Source organism: Gouania willdenowi, chromosome 9 (assembly GCF_900634775.1).
Source record: "Gouania willdenowi chromosome 9, fGouWil2.1, whole genome shotgun sequence".
In the NCBI taxonomy this organism is placed as follows: domain Eukaryota; kingdom Metazoa; phylum Chordata; class Actinopteri; order Blenniiformes; family Gobiesocidae; genus Gouania; species Gouania willdenowi.
The window spans coordinates 33257842-33277649 of record NC_041052.1 but is presented as its reverse complement, the minus strand read 5'-3'; the positions used below and the strand labels follow the sequence as shown (position 1 = coordinate 33277649).

Sequence of the window (19808 nt, the reverse complement as noted above, 5' to 3'; positions counted from 1 at the left end):
AGCATATTTTAGAGCCACTCGTGCGGCTTTGTTTTGCACTAATTGTAACTTTTTTAAATTTTTTAATGAAGTCTTCGACCAAACGACTGAACAGTAGTCCAAATGAGACAGAACAAGACTCTGAATGACATATGTAATTAACTGTAAGGTAAATATTTGGAACATCTTTTAATAACCGCAAGGTTGTGACCCATTTTGGAGGCATCACTATTAGTTTGATGGTCCCAGGACAGTTTACTGTCAATAAGAACTCCTCGTAGCTTCACCTTCTCTGACTGTTTGATAGCAACAATTTTTATTTCGAGATCAAGCTGAGGTTTAGCTCTTCGTGAATGATTTGTTCACAATACTTTAGTACACAATATGTAGTTTTTTTCACCATTTGAAATTACTTTGTTTCTTTCAACCCAGCTAATAATTCTGAGGAGCTCAAAGTTTTGAAAGATGCCTTGTTGTTGCTGCAACAACGCGTGAAAGTTTCCCTTTGCTGGCTCAGCAGCTGGTGTACCTGACTGAGCAGCACGTACTCCTCCTCCGGATTCTGATCGGTCCTCCTGTGTGGCATTTCCATTGTCTATTCACCTGTAGCGATAAGTTAGAAGCCTTCTTCTCAATCGCCCGCAAATGTTGTCCACCTGTCGGCAGTTGCCCGGCAACAGTTATTAGCCGCAAAACAGCTGATAGCAGACTTAGCCGTGGCGTACTCCACAGTTGTCCGCCTCGATTCTGATTAATCCTCAGCGGTCTTGACCAAAAACGACCCGATCAATGTTGGCCTCATATTTAACTACCAGATTGTTGGTTTGCTTTTCGGTGTTTTCTCCAATTTGTCCAGAAATAGCGTTTAAAACACGATACAACAGCAGAGCGGCACCATGAGCTACTTCCGTGTTCAGCAAACATATATTTTACAGGAAAAATACACAAAAGGACTACAGAAATGCATAAAATGCCTCACAACGATTAAGTCAACAACAAATACACACAGAATGACAGAAAAACACACAAAATTGCTATAAAAACATTTTGTTCTTTCCTGTATTAATGCTCAGATTGGTCATCATTCTAAATGCTGACATGAATGTTGATCATGTGACTCTCTGTTCAAAGAAACACATTTTTATGGCCCCGCTGTGATTAAAGTTCCCTACCTCTGGTCAAAAGCATTAGTCATGAAGAAATTTTTTTATTTTTTATTTATTCAGTTTATTTCCGACATGGTTGCATTCACAGTTTTCTTTTTCTCTTTTTTTTTTTTGTACATGCCGAAAAAGGAGACGAGAGAAGCAGGTTGCTTATACGAGTCCCGTCCCCTATTTTGAACACAGAAAATTTACATCAGAGCTCGTCTCTCTGGTCAAACATTCTTTGGTTCTGAACACAATTTCATTTTTTTTTTTTTTTTTGTCGTTTTTTGTGTAGGATTTATTCTCATCTGTAGTCAGTGTTGTCTTCTTTTTTTTTTTTTATTCTTCCTCTCCATCGTTGTTCGTGTCGTCCTTCTTCCCCGTAGATTTCATTCCCAAACGTTGTTTGTGTTCCTCCAGTTCAAAAGAAAAGTTCATCTTCTTTCTTATTGATGTGTTGATCTCGTATTCTTTATATCTTGCCAAGTTTGCAGCTTGTTTTGTCTCTGCATCAAGGCTATTCCAGCTGTTGATAGCTCTATTGACAGTGCTGTATTTTCCAATGTTAGATTTAACTCTTTCTTGTATAAACACATTATTATGTCTTAGTTCATAAGCAGTGTGTTTATATGTGAAACGTTTTTGTATTTGATATGGGTGTTTTTAGTGATGCCCTATATGCGAGAATTTGTGTGTTGTAGTGTATTATTTCTTGCAGTTTTAGGTATTTGGCCTTTTCAAATAGTTCATTTGTGTGTGCGCTGTGTGGTGCCTAATATAAAATCCTAATTTCTTTTTTTTGTAGTTTAAATAAAGGTTCAATATACGTTTTGTAGGTGTTTCCCCAGATTTCTGAGCAGTAATTTAAATGTGACCCAACAAGGGAAGAATAGATTGTCTTCAGTGATTTGGTATGTAGTATTTGTTGTAATTTCCATAGGATGTAGCTGCTTTTGGCAACTTTGTTTTTAACTACTTGTATGTGTTTTTTCCAAGTCAGTTTCTCACAAACAGTAAGGTCTTTGACATGCTTTCTGTGAAGTGTCTTGCGATAACATGTGTTATGAGTTGGCGCTATACAAATAAAGATTGATTAGTGAAGTTATTTTGAGACGCAATGGCCTCTTTCAATGGCAAAATAAAGAAAATAAAAAAACAAGAATCAACAGAAGAAAGTTCATTTGTAGTTCTAAACATATTTAAAGTGTTTTTTTTTACTAACTTTTCATCTCTCCCATGAGGTTAATCTTCTCCTGCAGCGTCCATTACAATGACATGCAAATGGGAAATTAATCAAATTAGGCATTGACGTCATTTCCCCAGTGCTGAAGGCCTCAAAACCTGATACTAACATCTACATTAAACAACACTAACCATAAACACACACACATGATATGCACCCCTGCAGTAAAAAATGTTAAATGCTAAATAAATAGTTTTATTTATACAAATGTATGTGTCTTTTATCAGATTTTACCCTAACTGCCGCTGCAGCCAAAGTCTCACACTGAACTGAGTTCAAAACTTGAGAGCCCTGCTGTTTCATTTACATTGACATCATTTAAGGAGAGTATAATAAAGTCCCTGTTAGCGTTTGGACCAATGAGAAGCCAGGGATTATTCCCGGTCTCTCCAACATCTGGTCTGTTGGTCATACCAGGGGCACCGATGTCTACATAAGGGGAAACTTTAAGGGTTGGATTCATGAAAGGTTTTCTGGCATTAAAACGTGTGCAAACATCATTCCACGCACTAATAAGGGCTACAAACCCCAGGGAATCAGGACTGTACGTGTTGGTCACAATGAGCCACAATCCATTTAGTGAGTTTCCCTCTGATTAATATGTAATAATAATAATAATAATATGTAATGTAGGAGAATCACAGAAGGGGAGCAAAAAATGGGAGGAGCAAATTCAAATAAATTAATGCAGTGGACACAATGCAATTCATCAAACCTGGAACTGTTTTCGGTGACTGTTTCTGTGCTGAAACCAGGACGACTCAAAGGCAGGTGTAAACTCACACACAGAGATTATAGCTGCACTGAATGTTGACACAAAACACAGCAGAGATGGAAAAAAGACTCCAGTTAACCTTTCTCGTGTATGTGTTTGTTGTGACGTCACCGTGACAACCACAATCAGAAGCTCACTGATTGATAAACTGTTTTCTGTCTCTGGTTAAAATCTTTTCTATTTAAACGTTCCTATAAACACTTATTTGTGCTGAAACTGAAGGTGTTTGCCCTTGAGTGGAGAAAGTCACACAGAATTTATTTATTCATTATGGAGGCTTTCATTCAGCATCACTCAACATTATGTTGCTAGCTGTTAGCCCTTAGCTGTTAGCTGTTCATCTATGTGTTAGCTATTAGCCTTTATCTGTTAGCTGTTAGTTGTTACCATGTAGCTGTTAGCCTCCATGTGGTAGCTGTTAGTATTTAGTTGTTAGTCTTTATCAGTTAGCTGTTCGTCTATGTGTTAGCTGTTAGCTTTATCAGTCTGTTTCTGTTACCTGTTAGTCTCTATGTGTCAGTTGTTAGCCTTTAGCTGTTAGCTGTTAGCTGCAGGGCGGGACGTTAAGGCAGGGCTGAGACTCAGAGTCTCCATCTTTATGATCTGCACAGTCCAGGAGCATTTCACCAAAGAACGTGTCCACCTTCTGACCTCGTTTGGATTTTCTAAAAGCAGAAACCAGTTCAAAGTGTTTCATCGTGGGTTTTTGTTCCGGTGTGAGAGGCTTTGGAGTAAACTCACGAGTAATTGCTGAAGTCGGGCTCACAGTGCCTTTTCCGCGTTCGTTTGGACTTTCCACAGGTCGGATTACACAAACTCCATGGCTCCCAACCATCCCAGTTTCCCATTACTGGAATCCAGACAAAAACCAGTCTGAGACAGGTGCGCTGATCCTACAGGTCATGTGATCATTCTGACCCACCATCACAGTTGTGGACATCGTAGCACAGTCGGTCATTGCTCATCTCTCCTGAACAGATGGAGCCATTGAATGATAGATGGTCACACCTGCGGTCTCGGTCCTGTTGACCCACAATGTCTTTGCAGTTTATTACTCGCTTGCCGCGCGGGTATGTACACTTTCCCCATTGGGACCACTCAGACCACACCCCATCCACTGGGAAAACAAGGAAACACAACAACAGCATCGCCATCTGTTTCCATGGAAACAACGAGTCCTTTAACTTTTTCAGAAATGCTGATGATGGTCTCCATGGAAACAGAGACCGACTGACCTGGACAGTGGACATTAGTGAAACAGACACGGGTTCGTTGTCTCTCTCCAGGACAGGGATGGCCATTGTGTTTAGGGGCAGGGTTGTCACAATGTCTGACTGACAGCTCTAGCCCCGCCCCACAGGTAACAGAGCAGGAAGAGAAAGCAGACCACTCCCCCCAGTGCCCATTCACTGTAACACACACAGATATACTACATACTGTGTGTGTGTGTGTGTGTGTGTGTGTGTGTGTGTGTGTGTGTGTGTGTGTGTGTGTGTGTGTGTGTGTGTGTGTGTGTGTGTGTGTGTGTGTGTGTGTGTGTGTGTGTGTGTGTGTGTGTGTGTGTGTGTGTGTGTGTGTGTGTGTGTGTGTACCTGCACAGGGGGTCATTTTCTGGCACTTTTCCTGGTGTGTGGGTTTTCCTATACATGGCTGTCCAGGGGGGTTTGAGGAGGGGGCGGGGTTAGAGCAGGAGCGTTGTTTTGCCCTGAAGGGAACTTGGCCTTCTGGGATACAAGAGGACGAACACTCGCTCCAAGCAGACCAACCGGTCCAGAACCCATGAACTATAAGAACCAGAGTGAATTAAAAAGCAAACGTCAGAAGTTTTCAAACCTTTGGGATCCAGGGAGAACATTTATTAAACACAATTTACTGCATGTGTATCTTTAAATACCGAAGGAAAAATTGATCTATTTCCACCTCACTCAGACCGTCACACCAGCCTCACCGTGAATTAAGTTATCCTTCTACCTAACTTAGAGGCCATAATAACAACAAAGTCAAGTGACTGACCTTAGGGGGCTAACCCAAGGGTATGTAATGCATTCGTGGCATCTAAGATCGGTAAGTTTTTCTGACTGACATTCTGTCACATTATTGTGTAGAGGTTGATGGGGCTGATATCGGCTGCAGTAGCGGTGGTTCCACAAGGCCTTTTCAGGGGCCGGCCCCAGCAGTGGTGGTGGTTTCACTGGGCCTTTTCAGGGGCCATCCCCAGCAGTGGTGGCTGAATGCCTTCAAGCTGCATCCACGCAGGAACACAACAGCTGATACAGAAACATCAGGACAATCACTGTCCAAACAATGCCTGTCTCACTGGCTGATCGAGATTATTTTTTAAGCCAATTAATCTCAGGGCCTCTCAGTCCCTGGGGGCCCGGTTGAATACTCTACATGCAATATGGCTACTTCATGTTCAGCCCTAAAGGGAGTGGCTCTCAATGACGTGCAGCAACATCATGGAGCACTCCAGTAATAATGTAATAATAATTAGCCTTTATTGTCATGTAAGTACAGTAATTTGTTTTCTGCATTTGACCCATCCCTGAGGAGCAGTGGGCAGCCATGGTGCGGCACCCGGGGAGCAGTTGGTCAACATTAAGAGACTTGCTCAACATCCCAAAGTATTGGCCTGGGTAAGACTCGAACCTGCGACCCTCCGATTACAAGCCCGTTTTCTTAACCACTAGGCAACCACCACTCCTTTGCCATGTTTTACAGAGTCAATGTGACGGCTGCAGCAATTGGCTTCACTATATTTATTTCGGCCGCTGAACATACTGATGGTGGCCGAGGTTCCTCATGACCTTGTTGCCATGACTCATCCATGGTAAGACCAAGTGAAGGTCTGAGTGAGGTCGAAATAGATGTAAGTAAGGCCCATAACTACAGATCTATGAGACCGAACAATGACCGACACCATCTCTTGCCGCTCGGAACAGACGGAGGCTTCCAGACAAGAAAAAGAGGCATTTGCTCCAGATGTATCATATGGTCAGTCACTTTGTTGTAATTATGGTCTCTAGATTGGTAGATGGATGGCTTCATTCACGGTAAGACAGGTTGTTATCTAGCCTGTGTTCATTACATAAACGTGTTTCATATGATAAACAATATGTGCACAATTATTTGAAAACAACAGAAAAGTTGTGGGGTTTTTGCATAATTTTACATCCATTGGGACGTCCAGCTTTAAATCAACCAATCAGTGAACAAACATTTAACAAACAGAAAATAAATCAATACTGACGTGTGTGTTAGTTACCTGGACACACACTGTCACACTGTGATGTTTGACTGCTGGGTCCATCACAGTATTTCCCACCATATTTGGGGGCAGGGCTATCACACACCCTATTGGAGAGCTGTAGCCCCGCCCCACACGTGACAGAGCAGGGCCCAAGTGGAGACCACAGCCCCCACTTTCCATCCACTGCATGAAATAAAAGAGACACACGTCACATCCACACCCGAATGCGGCCCGTGAAGGGATGGGGCTTAGCTCACCTGGACAGTTGGGCAGTTCACTACACGCCTTCTCTTTCCTACTTGGTCCATCACAGGCATTTCCAGGTGGGAGAGTGTCAGTGGAGGGGGCGGGTCTAGAGCAGGAGCGCACCGAGTGTCTGATGGGGACGATGACGTCAGAGATGCAGGAAGCAGAACAATCGGACCACCTGGACCAACCGGACCACCCGCCGTGGACTGACAGACAGGAACAGGTCATACACACAGTAGTGGTCTCACCTGGACACACACTCTGATCTCACCTGGACGCACACTCTGATCTCACCTGGACACAAACTCTGATCTCACCTTGACACACACTCTGATCTCACCTGGACACACACTCTTGTCTTGCCTAGACACACACTCTGACCCTTACCTGGACACACACTCTGATCTCACCTGGACACACACACTGATCTCACCTGGACACAAACTCTGATCTCACCTCGACACACACTCTGATCTCACCTGGACACACACACTGATCTCACCTGGACACAAACTCTGATCTCACCTGGACACAAACTCTGATCTCACCTCGACACACACTCTGATCTCACCTGGACACACACTCTGATCTCACCTGGACACACACACTGATCTCACCTGGACACAAACTCTGATCTCACCTGGACACAAACTCTGATCTCACCTCGACACACACTCTGATCTCACCTGGACACACACTCTGATCTCACCTGGACACACACACTGATCTCACTTGGACACAAACTCTGATCTCACCTGGACACACACTCTGGTCTCACCTGGACACACACACACATCTCACCTGGACACACACTCTGATCTCACCTGGACACACACTCTGATCTTACCTGGACACACACACTGATCTCACCTGGACACACACTCCGGTCCGTACAGGGACCCGTCTCCTCTAACGGTTCACTACACACCAAACTACATTCGACCGCTGAAGGACACGATTTGACCCGGCGACGAACTCCAACGCCACAGGTTACAGAACAAGAAGACCAGGGGAGCCATGTGTCCCAGCCAGGGTCCCCTAACACACACACACACACACACACACACACACACACACACACACACACACACACACACACACACACACACACACACACACACACAGAGAGAGAGAGAGAAACACAATCAGCGAAGATTAAAAGTTAAAGTTCTCTGCGTATGTAAGTGTGTGTGCATAAGCGTATGGGGGATGGATCCATTCTAAATTCATGTGCACCATTCCAATGAGGCTCTTATGCATGCAGCCGTGTACACGCGTGCACGTCTGTAAGTGTGTGTGAGTGTTGAGTGTTGTATCCTGTCCAATCACAGCTGCATGCCTCAGCGCGTAACAATTTTTTGTACATGTCACGTAGACGGTGATCGATAGTGAAGGCCACCTGATCGCTTCACTCAAGCCACACCAGCGTCTACATGTGACTGATATATTTATGTATGTTAGGTGCACATCCAGGTGTGGCATATGTGGGCTCACACTTTAATGTGTAAGCACATTAAAGCGTCTGCAAACGTGTTAACGTGTTAACACGTCTGCAAGCACACATGCGGACGTGACTTGTGCATTGTGCCCTTGTACCAATTCCAACTCAATGGAAAATGTAGATCAGACTGTGTTGTTGGACTGGTGCGCATGAATTTAGAATGGATTCACCCCCCATAGACAGGATACAACATTCAACACTCACGCACGCTTACAGACGTGCATGTGTCACGTAGACGGTGATCGATAGTGAAGGGCACCTGATTGCTATAGCTTCACTCACACCACACCTGCCACTACACCTAGCTACTGAAATTAGGTAAGTTTAGTGAAAGTTAGGCAGGCAGGTACACGTGCGATGGATTGGTGCGCATGAATTTAGAATGGATTCATCCCCCATAATATGCATCTGCGTGTGTTACTGGTGCAGCAGGTTCCGTTGCACGGCTCCATCTCTAACGTGTGTTTGTAATTCGTGCACTCTGACTGGCTGAAGCCCTGACACTTTCTGCTCCGTGTCCTCACGCCTTCCCGACACAGGGTGTTACACTGTGACCATGGTGACCAGGGCGACCAGGTGGGGGGCCTACACAACACAAACAGATACACACACACACACACCAAATCATAATGTTTATCAATCATTCAATTTCTGAGTTAGGGTTCAGTTTTGCATGTGTGTGCGTGTGCACTGACCCACAGTACACACACAGTCCGTCCTCTCCCTGGTGTCCATACTTTGGGTTCAGACAGCAGACGTCCGTCTCCAACTCTCCAATCTCTTCATCACACTTACCTGAAATAATGTCAAAGTGTGCAAAGCACCGCCCACACTCTGCGCACACACACACACACACACACACACACACACACACACACACGCTGAGCTGGTTCTTGTGTGATGCTTCTGAAAAGTTTATTTCTGTATTATGTAATGTTTGATGTTTGAACACAAACACAACTGTGAACTGTTTTCCTGACCTTAAAGGTAGGGTAGGTGATTTTCTCCAGATAAACTTTTTAAGTTTTTGGTCAAAATGTTCTTTATGTCCTGACAGAAATTAAGATCTTATGCTCTAAAAAAGAAAAGAAGAAAATCCATCAACTGTAGCAGCTGTAAACCTGTAATAACTTCGACCAATGAAAAAAGACGGTTTGTTTTTTTTAACCAATCATGTCTCCCTGTCTCCCTGCTCGTTCTCGACCCCTTACGTACACGAGCCCACACTCAAAAGTTTAGTGTTTACGTACCAGCCTGTCATTGCATCCCATTAGATCTCGGAAGCTAAGCAGGTCTAGGCCTGGTTAGTAGGTGGACGGGAGACCACTGAGAATTCCAGGTGCCACAGTGGGGTGGCAGTCACCCGAGTGGTATCTGTCATTGTGTCCTTGGGCAAGGCACTTTACCCACATTGCCTAGTATGAATGTAGTGCGTGAGTGAGGGTTGGTGGTGGTCGGAGGGGCCGATGGCGCACTTTGGCAGCCTTGCTTCCATCAGTCTGCCCCAGGACAGCTGTGGCTACAACAGTAGCTATACCACCACTAAGTGTGGAGTGAAAGAATAATCCCTTAATTCTGTAAGGCGACTTTGAGTGTTCAAAGCGCTACATAAGCACTACATAAAATTGATGCATTATTATTGCTGAATGAGACATGAGATGACAAAGTTTCTACACAATACAAGTGATGAGCTGAGGTCTACTTCTGGAGCAGCGTGCTCGTGCATGTGAGTGAGACGGAGCACAGACGGGAGGGGGTAAAGTCGGAGCCGTTGGAGAAGCTACATTCAAAATCATGCTAGCTTTCGAAAATCACCTACCCTGCCTTTAAGGTCAGCCCTGTGATATATGGCTACATCATGCTTTCACCTGACACCTTTGGGTACAAGTCCGGGGCCCAGTGATGAAGATTTTCAAAAAGTTTTGACAATCTTTTTTTGACTTTTAGCTTCCTTTTGCCAATAAATATACATATTTTTGTGAAATTTTGAGACTTTTTTTATTCATTTTTTGTCCTTTCTTAAAAAAAATTGAGCCAACTGGCATCAAAATAAGTTATGTATATCAATAAATATTACTTTTTTCCTTCATTTTGCCTCTTTTTGTTACACATTTTTGCACTTTTTCACTATTGTTTGCCACATATTGCCATTAAATACCATCTGGTTCATCTTTTTTTGCCCATTTTTTGGCCACTCTTGACAGTTTTTGGCCCATTTTTGCCACTTTCCACTGTTTTCTTGCCATGTTTTTGCAACTTTTAGACCCTTTTTGGCCACTTGTTAACATGTCTGCCTTCACTCACTCATAAGAAATCAAAAAACAAACATAGCAGACTGGACCGGCTCGCCGTGGTCAATGCCCGGTATACCAGATGGCCAGTCCATTCCTGGCCATGTCCTGCAGACCTGTTGGTAGTTCTTGTTTTGTTCAGACCACAGGTACAGCTGTGAGATTTCCCCCGAGAATATTCATCATCCTGGAGTCAATGGACAGATATTAGTGTTAAGAATAGAACCAGCAACCACTTACCTGAATACTGGACACAAACCAGCAGCACGACCAAAAGAAGAAGAACCTGCTGACACTCCATCACTGTCAGTGGTTCAGGAACCAGTGAAGCTCTAAGAGTTTTACTGTGAGGTCAATACACCAGGAGGACAAATAGACAAAGTCCAGGTCTGACCCATTCCTGGACGTGACGTTGTGTGTGTGTGTGTGTGCGTGTGTGTGCGTGTGCGTGTGTGTGTGTGTGTGTGTGTGTGTGTGCGTGTGTGTGTGTGTGTGTGTGTGTGTGTGTGTGTGTGTGTGTGTGTGTGTGTGCTCTAACAACTTTGTCATTACTGTTATAAAATGATTAGAATAAAGTTGAAATATAATGTTGAGATTAAAGTCAACATTTCTAAAATGAACTTAAAATACAATATTATGATAAAAGTGGAAGGTTTGCCAATAGAGGGTTTTCACCTCCGTCACATTCTGGGCAGTAACCCGGATGTGCGGCCATATTGGAGGCACTTGGAGGTAAACAATGCAATGGATAAATGTCCGAAACCACAGAAAGGCTCTTCAAAATGCATTCTAGATGCAAAGGCATACAGGGAAGGACTTGGAAAAGTTCGGGTTTATTGGTGGTGCAGATCCATACAAGTTGGATCAATGACGACCCAAAGAGTCTTCCGTCCTGATATAGTCAAATAACTGGTTTTAACCCTAACCCAATCTGGGTCATCCTTTTGATAAAGGTCACACCTTTTAACTGGAATTAAATGAGAAATACAGCACATTTTACCTCTACATTTTAACAACTGTGTTGCTACTGTAGCAGGTTAATAAATGTGATCATATTAAGCCAATAATGCCACAAGCAGTAGCTTAATGTAAATTATATTATTATCATCACTAGAAATGAGTTAAGACCCGCTGCTATCAACAGTTCACTTACCTGACAGGAAATGGACCAAACAAATTCAGATGTTGTCCAGATGTTTGCCTCATAGATCCTGGTTTACCTTAACCCCAAGCGCCTCCTTTCCTCTGATAACTGTTGACAGGTTCTCCCTGATTTGTTATAACTTTTGACAGTCTATAAAACTCCAAATGTTTTTTCATGGTCTGACCAATTGGTACAGCCAAAAACACGGCAATAATTCACCATTTCCTCTCAAAATTCGGGATTTGCTTGTGTGTATGCTCTATATTTACCTACTGAGTACTTCCAATATGGCAACTTCTGGGTTGATGACGTGCAGTGAAAACCCTCTATAAAGTCAAATCTACAGAAGCTGACTCGGGCCAATTCACCATATATGAAAACTAACAGCAGATTGTGTATCGATGAATGTGATTCTTTCTCTTTTATCTCATAAACACAGCGTTGTAATCTCTTTAAGGACTTTGAAGAAATAATGTTAAAAAATAAAGTAAAAACCAGTGTTTTTATGAAGAGGTGGAGCATTCCATGCTGGCATGAAATACTTTGGGTATTGGTATTCCATCGATGGAAGTCAAAACTGTTCTGGCAGGACAGCAGATGATTTCTTGTCCTTTAGAATGTACTGAACCATGCCTTTCATAGTTTTTTCATGTTTTGGTGGATATTGATTGGCCACAACATCAATCTCAGCATGACTGTCTTTGCCCATTGTTGATGTCGTTGTACTTGGGCATTCCGCCTGCTCATTGCTTTGGACTTTCCAGAGCAGCTTATGGTCTAAAAGTACAGGAGAAGATGCATCCAATGTACAGTGTGGTATTGATTTGATGTGTATGCATTGATATGCTTTCAATCCACTCTGCCAAGCCAGATCCATGTTTACCTGGCACTCAGCTGACTCGCGAGTAACATGCTGATTTTCACCCCATACCTTATTCTGAGCATGCAAAGGAATACTGGTGCCCAGAAAAGATTTGTGGACAGCATAGTCTCCATTCTCAGGATCTATACATTCAGTCTGGAGGTGGCACATTGCATTTATGTCTTTAGATTTACCTGTGTGCTTCCTCTTTATGTGCCTTTTTAAATGTATTTTGTTCATTATTGACTTGCACATAGGACATTTTTGTTGCACAACAGGTTTCACAAGAACCCTTTGCAGCAATCCAGTTGGGGAAGTGACTGATGCTGGGGTGCTTTTTTTTACACAAAGACAAGTGCTTAACAAAGTCTTGTTTGTGTATCAAGGTGTGCTGGCAATAGATGCAGTGATAACGGACGTGGTGATGGCTCCGGTCGACGATGATTGTGATTGCCGGCAACTGGGGTAATGGCCAACAAGTTGCAAACTGAAAATAAGGGCCTGCGGAGACGACTTGAGTTGGCTCTGAGTCAAATGGAGCGGCTGCAGCTGCAGCTGCAGCTACGGACATGTTTTTGTTTGGAGCACTTTGCTAACTCAGATGACCAAATTCGTCATTATACCAGGTAAGTTTGCATTTTATATTCTGTATTTAGTTATATTAACCGGTGCATAGTATTCAAAATTAAGTCAGCGTTTCAACTAATACAATGCAGAAAAAAATATCTACCATATTTTGATTTTTTTTTTGGAAGCGTGACGCGCTTACAGCTAAGTTGCTAGACAGCTACACAAACATTCAGTGCTGCTGGTGTAGAAGCCATGACATACTGTACTGTCAAAATCCAAAACACTTTTATGCACCGTCATATGGGGCACAGCGCAGCCGCTCACACTGTCCTTGGACCTGTGAGCCCTCAGTGTCAGGGGAAAGTCCATTAGAGCAGTCTACATCGCCATTCAGCAACTGTTTCGCAACATTTGATGATGATTGACCACCGAAGCACCATTGTTTTCAGCCAGCGAGGATCGGAATCGGAAGTCTTGAGAATCACACCGTTGAATACGAAAGTAAATTTTCATTTCCCAGTGCAACAAGCCAATTTGTTTTAGTTTAATTTGTTATATTGTGTGATTTGCTTTCCTTTCTTTTGTAGATTTAGTTACCACAGCTTTTGTTGATGCCAAGTTTGTGTTAATTTTCTTTGGTTTTACAGTTGCTGGGTCCTGGGCAGCAGTTCACTCCCCCTGGTGGTGGTTTTATGCACACTGTGCCAATCTTAAAGGGGACATATTATGAAATATCCACTTTTGCAGTGTTTTTGAACACATATGAGGTAACTTGAGTGTCCACCGCCACACAAAATGTCAAATAAATCCATCCAGTCCTTTGTTTGTGGTCTGTGTAAGTCTTACAACACAGAGAAATGTGCTCCCTTTAAAATGTTCTATAGTTTGTGATGTCACAAGCTATATCGGGAAAGAAAATACACTCCCCTCCGCTGGTATCTCCACCCATAAACTCCACATCCAACTTGCTGAGGGGTAAGTGCACAATCCTATGGAGTGTGCTTTAGCTCCACCTACTATGCGCTCGTCAAAGCCTGCTTGCAAGCGGTCTTCGATGAGGGGAATTACCCGTAAGTGCTTTTGTCGTGGGACGTTCCAATTTTATTTTAAATTGATGGCGGACAAACTCACAATAAACCCTGTTGGCAGCAAAAATGGAAAAAACATGCATTTTCAAGTGTACGTAAGGTCTCAATTATTTAATTTCTGTAATACGTAATATAATTATATACATTGTCGTCACGATTGATGACGTCCTGACTCAGGTAGATGACGTAACCGCAAACTGTCCCAATTCTACCCTTTCAGCATACTCGTTCCCTTACACACTTTACATTCAAAGTGCACTTAAACTAAGTGTGCCCTTTGTGGAAATCCGTAGGGCGTAGTGTGAGTATTGGGACGCAGCCATCATTTACTTCTAAACTGCAGAGTTGGAACTGTCACCCCAGCAGTCACAGATTGTTATAATGTGTTTTGTTAGGTGTAGATCGTCTAATAAGTAAATTTCAAAGATTTTAGGCCAAACTTGTAAAAACAGTGGAGGATCCCTTTAAAAGAGACTAAGAATTAGCCACGTTTTCTCTTTGTGCCTGCATTGTATTCACTTCTCTGTGTATGCCAGGGTCCAGACATTCTCACCAATCAGCTGCATCAGCACATGAATGTGACCCTCACCAATATCTGATCCTTTGAAAGAAACCTCTGCAAATTGGCAGGCTCCCCCCACCCCAACAGGCCTAATGGGAGTAAATACAATACAGCGCCATAATTGTATTACTGCTGAGTCATGGTGGACACCGCCAGGACAGCCTTTTCTCTTGGTGTCTCTCCCAAGGTGACTCTCCATGTCCTCACCCTGTCACACACACAGTGAACCATCGTGCACCCTATCATCCTCTTCGTCTGCTTTCATCTCACTCCACAAGTTAAATGGCTGATTTATTACATAAAATCATCACAATATCTAAACGTTATATTAGCCTCCTCCATCCTCCTTCTATCGTGGCTGTGTCATGTATAATTCATTTCCTAGTCATTGATCCTGCTATTTTTCATCTCCATTTCTTCAAGGGCAAGGTCACCTCAGGAGCAAAGCCGCCTTCTTCTTGTCAGAAAGCAGATCTTTAAAAATTAAAAACCAAAATCAGATTGAAAGCAGATCTTCAAACTTATGTTGGTAAGCGAATTAGGGACAATTTTGATGGAGAAAATAATTTTGAGCTGCAAATTTGCAGTTGACCTCATTTGGTGACATGAATTAAGCTCTGTGTTGAATGATGATGTCCAGTCAAAGCTTGATGATTTTAGAAAAAAAGGATTTATTATAAAACTAAATGAAAAGGAGTACAAAAAAGGAGAGTCCCATCATGTGGGAAGGAAAGGCGGCCAGGTACTAAGCAGGATGGTCCAAAAGGTCTTGTGTCCGGCTCAGGATATACAGAACTGACCAACAGTTTCACAGTTTAAGCTTTATACAGATATGAGAAAAAGTCCCAACCCTGAAGGGAGGAGAAGGAGGGGGTCAGATGCCCAAGGGATGGAGGATGATGAAGACGTGTATGTTATGAGGAAGGCCTGCGCCACTGGTATCTGTCCTTGATAGTGTGTGTGCGTGTAGATCTGCATGTGAGTTTGAGTGTGGCCTTGAAGGTTCAGGCCGGGGTTCTTATATGTCTGTTAACATGACTCAGCTGTTCAAAAGTGCAAAGAGTAATGCAATCATCATGTATTAAAACATGACAAATTGTACACATGAACTGACATTTGATGATATGATGATGAATATAATAATTGCCATAACAGAGAAAATCAAGAATAAAGTCGAAATTTCAAAATAAAGTTGACATTTTGAGAATACAGTTGAAATATAATGTTGTGATTAAAGTTGAATTGACGAGATATGAGTTGAAATTTCCAAATTGAACAATGTTGTGATAAAATTATTCAGAAAGGCTGACATTACACTGTCAATATTATGACATGACACCTGGCATTAGCATAAATAAGGTGTCATGAAGGCTGTCTTTAAGTTACCCTAACCCCTAACCTTAACACTAACCCTACCTAACTTAATAATAAACTCATAATTTAGTGAACAAGCCTTCATGACGTCTTATTCATGCTAATGACAGCGTAATGTCAGCCTTATATATAAAACTTCAAGTAAAGTGTTGCCAAAATGAGTTTGGGAGTGTCCAAGCTATAATTATTCATTGTAATTTTACACCATCTTTATAAGTATAATAATAACACTTTTGCCACTATTGTGCCCAATGTCCTGATTAACAGATATAAATGACAAAAAACTTATTTACAGGTAAAAGAGAATCTGTTTAAAAGGAACACATTAAGTCACAAACAGCACAAAATGAAACTATAAAGTATAAAGGCTTTTAGCAATAAAGGCTTACCCAGGAATATTCACAAGTGATCAAATCATGCCGGGGCCGGATCAGATATCATGACACATGTACATTCGTCATTAGGTAAATAACTGCATTGGTGTCTGTAATGTAAAGTACATACATTATTTATTTATATATATATATTCATTAATATTATTATGTGGGATGCTTTTCCTGACACAACCTCTCCTTTCTTCTGGGCTGAGCACCGGCACAAGGAGGACACTGCATGGCTTGAGCCCCCTGAGCCGCAATGAACCACAGCAGGAATTGAACCAGCAAAACTCAGGTTTCATATCTGAACTCAGTTCAGAGTAGTGTGTTCGATTAGGTCGTTGCCCTGTGAGTGTTTTGGGCCACAAAAAAATCTTGTTGTCAGCAAAATTCTAGGGTCGGCCCTGCTAAAAATACAACTACCTGTGCAAATATGACAATAAAGGCTGATTATTAATCTCTTTTAAATTGTAAACTTACTCAGCATAAATGAAGCTGTGTGTGTGTGTGTGTGTGTGTGTGTGTGTGTGTGTGTGTGTGTGTGTGTGTGTGTGTGTGTGTGTGTGTGTGTGTGTGTGTGTGTGTGTGTGTGTGTGTCAGTCCAGTCTCAGGGGTTTTGTCCAGGAACTGCAAACTCACTCTGCAGCAGTAACAAACTGTTTAGCTCTTATACATCCAAAGTCTAAAAATATCTGACATCACTAACAACAGTAAAATATGTTTTTCATGCTAAAATTATATTGTGAAAAAAAAAACAACATTACAACTATATTTTTTTCTAAATATGTTGTTTAAGGTTTTAAGAGTTAATTCAATTATTTTGATTGCAAATACTTTCTGTCAGTTGAAGAATAGTTAGTTTGGACAGAGATGTTTATGAATAGGGACACAAAACATTCAACAGATCACACATGGTGACCAAGGGGCAGAAAGTGATCCCAAAAACACACAAATAGCAAACATTCACAATAAAATAGCAAAAATACACAAAATGACTCAACCCCCCCCCCCCCAGAAAATTACAGAAACAGAAATAAAAGGACAACAAAAATACACAAAATGACTAAAAACACAAAATGAATGACAGAAAAACACATTAATTTTTTTTTTTTTTTTTTAAAACACACAAAATGACTTATTGCGCACAAAACAACAAAAATTTACAGAATGAGAGAAAATTATACAAAACCACAATAAAAATATGCAAATTGACTCCAAAAACACAAAACAACGTAAACAGGCAAAACATCAAGATACACACAACAACAAAAATGACAGAAAAACACGCTTAACTAAAAAATTTACACTAAACAACAACAGTAATACACTAAACAACAAAAAATGCTCAGATTGGTCATTATTAGTGCTGTCAATAAATAAAAAAATATTGTGCCATTAATTAATTATGCTCTGTGATTAATTAATCTAATTAATCTCTATTTAAATCTCACCTCAAAATTGCTGAGAAACACCCTCAACTTGAGGTATTTTCATTTAAATTACATTATTGTTGCAGATCAAAACATTTATGTATAACAAAGTGACTTTATGAAGTCATTTATTGTTTGTTTTTAACAGACTTCACATTTCTATTCCTCTATGTGAGACTAGACCCAACAGCTTCTGACACCTTTAGTTTAGACCATCAGGGAAATACTGATGTGTACTTGAGTCAATCTACAAATAATGAAAAAAATAATACAAATGCAATAAAACATCATGTTTATATGTAGTGCTATAAGCTAGCACATCATAAACAGTAAGAACACTTTTATGATCAATACAACTATTGAACACCAGACTTGTAGCTTTTTCTCTCCTTCAGATAATATAAAATATATAAAACAGACCCATCCATCACAGTGCTGTAAATTAGCATTATCATTTTGGCTCTGAACCCTGTCATCTTGTCCAGTGTGGATTTGCCATTCGGTCTAGTGTAGTGTCCATAGGACCGCTGTCCGTGCTAGCTGCTACATTGTTAGCATTGAGGTGGAAAAGCTCCACTGGAAAGCTGGAGGAAGAAGAGCTCCGCTGATACACAAATTCTTTCTGGCAGAATTTGCACACAACTGGCCTTTTCCATCCGATGTATTTTTTTTAACTGAAATTAACACGCACAAAGACTTATCCTCAGGTTCTATCATTGTAGCCGGTGCATCAGTATTATGGCTATACCAGAAACGAGTGCAATGAGAAAGGTTCCGCGCTGTTTGGAGTGCAAAAAAAACAAACAAGCGATTAACGTGATTCATTTTTTTAGCGCGTTATTTTTTCCTGGAATTCATTATTCGCAATTAACACGTTAAAATGACAGCCCTAGACATTATTCTAAATCCTGACATGAATGTTGATAATGTGGCTCTCAGACCAGATACAATCACACGTTTGTGGCCAGGCTCTGATAAAAGCTGCCCATTTCTGTTATAGATGAAAAAGAAGGTGAACTTGACTGTTTGCATTACTGAAACAGATTTGGGCCAATTTTGATGGAGAAAATAATTTTGGGCAAATCAAGATTGAAGGCAAAATGTTGCAAATATAGTCAAAATTTCAAGATCAAAGTTGAAATTTCGAGCATATAATTGAAATATAATGTCGAGGTTAAAGTTGTAATTTCAAAAATGAATTCAAAATACAATATTGTGATAAAAGTCGAAGGTTTGCTAATAAAGTCAAATCTACGGGAGCTGACAAGGGCCAATTCAACAGATGACAACAAACAGAAAATCGTGGCCGTCTACATAATGTTGTGTATCAATGAATTAGTTAAACTATACTCTGAAGTTGGGTCTAATAACAAAGAGGTTCTGTCTCTTTTAGCTCATAAACACAGTGTTGTAATAATTTTAATGATTGCCAATGAGATATTGACAAAAACTTAATCTGTTCAGAAGGAAAAAAAACAGTCAATTATGGTAGAAGAGCTGTACGGAAACAGATTAGGGACAGTTTTGATGAAGGCCCTATAGTCAGCTTCTGTAGATTTGACTTTATTAGCAAACCTACTTTTATCACAATATTGGGTTTTGAGTTTATTTTCAAAATTTTGACTTTAATCTCGTCTTTTCGACTTTATTACCGACATTATATTTCAACTTTATTCTAATCTTGGCATTTCAACTTGATTCTTGATCTTCCCAAAATTATTTTCTCCATTAAAATTGTCCCTTATCCGCCTCTGTATTGTATTGTGTCAGGTACAGGTCGATTCAAAAATTTTAATTGAGTGGACCAAGATGTTTTGTATAGTTTCATTCTCCTGACCCTGCAAATAGCCCAAAATGTTCCCACGGTGGGGACAAAGGGCCTCAATTCTCCTTCAGGATGAATTATACATTTAATTGTGCATGCTAAGAATACTGAGAGAGTTAGAAGCCATGTTCCCTGAGGTT

The 19808-nt window shown here is 41.3% G+C and overlaps 1 protein-coding gene across 1 annotated transcript; it reads right to left on the bottom strand.

The window, feature by feature from the left end:
* Positions 1–3689: 3689 nt before the first annotated feature.
* On the bottom strand, positions 3690–10737 carry si:ch73-237c6.1 (properdin). The gene is made up of 11 exons (XM_028458116.1): positions 10677–10737; positions 8841–8979; positions 8567–8730; positions 7539–7682; positions 6653–6850; positions 6411–6578; positions 4738–4929; positions 4381–4560; positions 4068–4262; positions 3887–3995; positions 3690–3810 (listed from the first exon to the last, which is right to left on the bottom strand). The coding sequence occupies exons 1-11, from the start codon at positions 10735–10737 to the stop codon at positions 3690–3692; spliced, it is 1671 nt and encodes a 556-aa protein (XP_028313917.1).
* Between the last annotated feature and the right edge of the window lie 9071 nt (positions 10738–19808).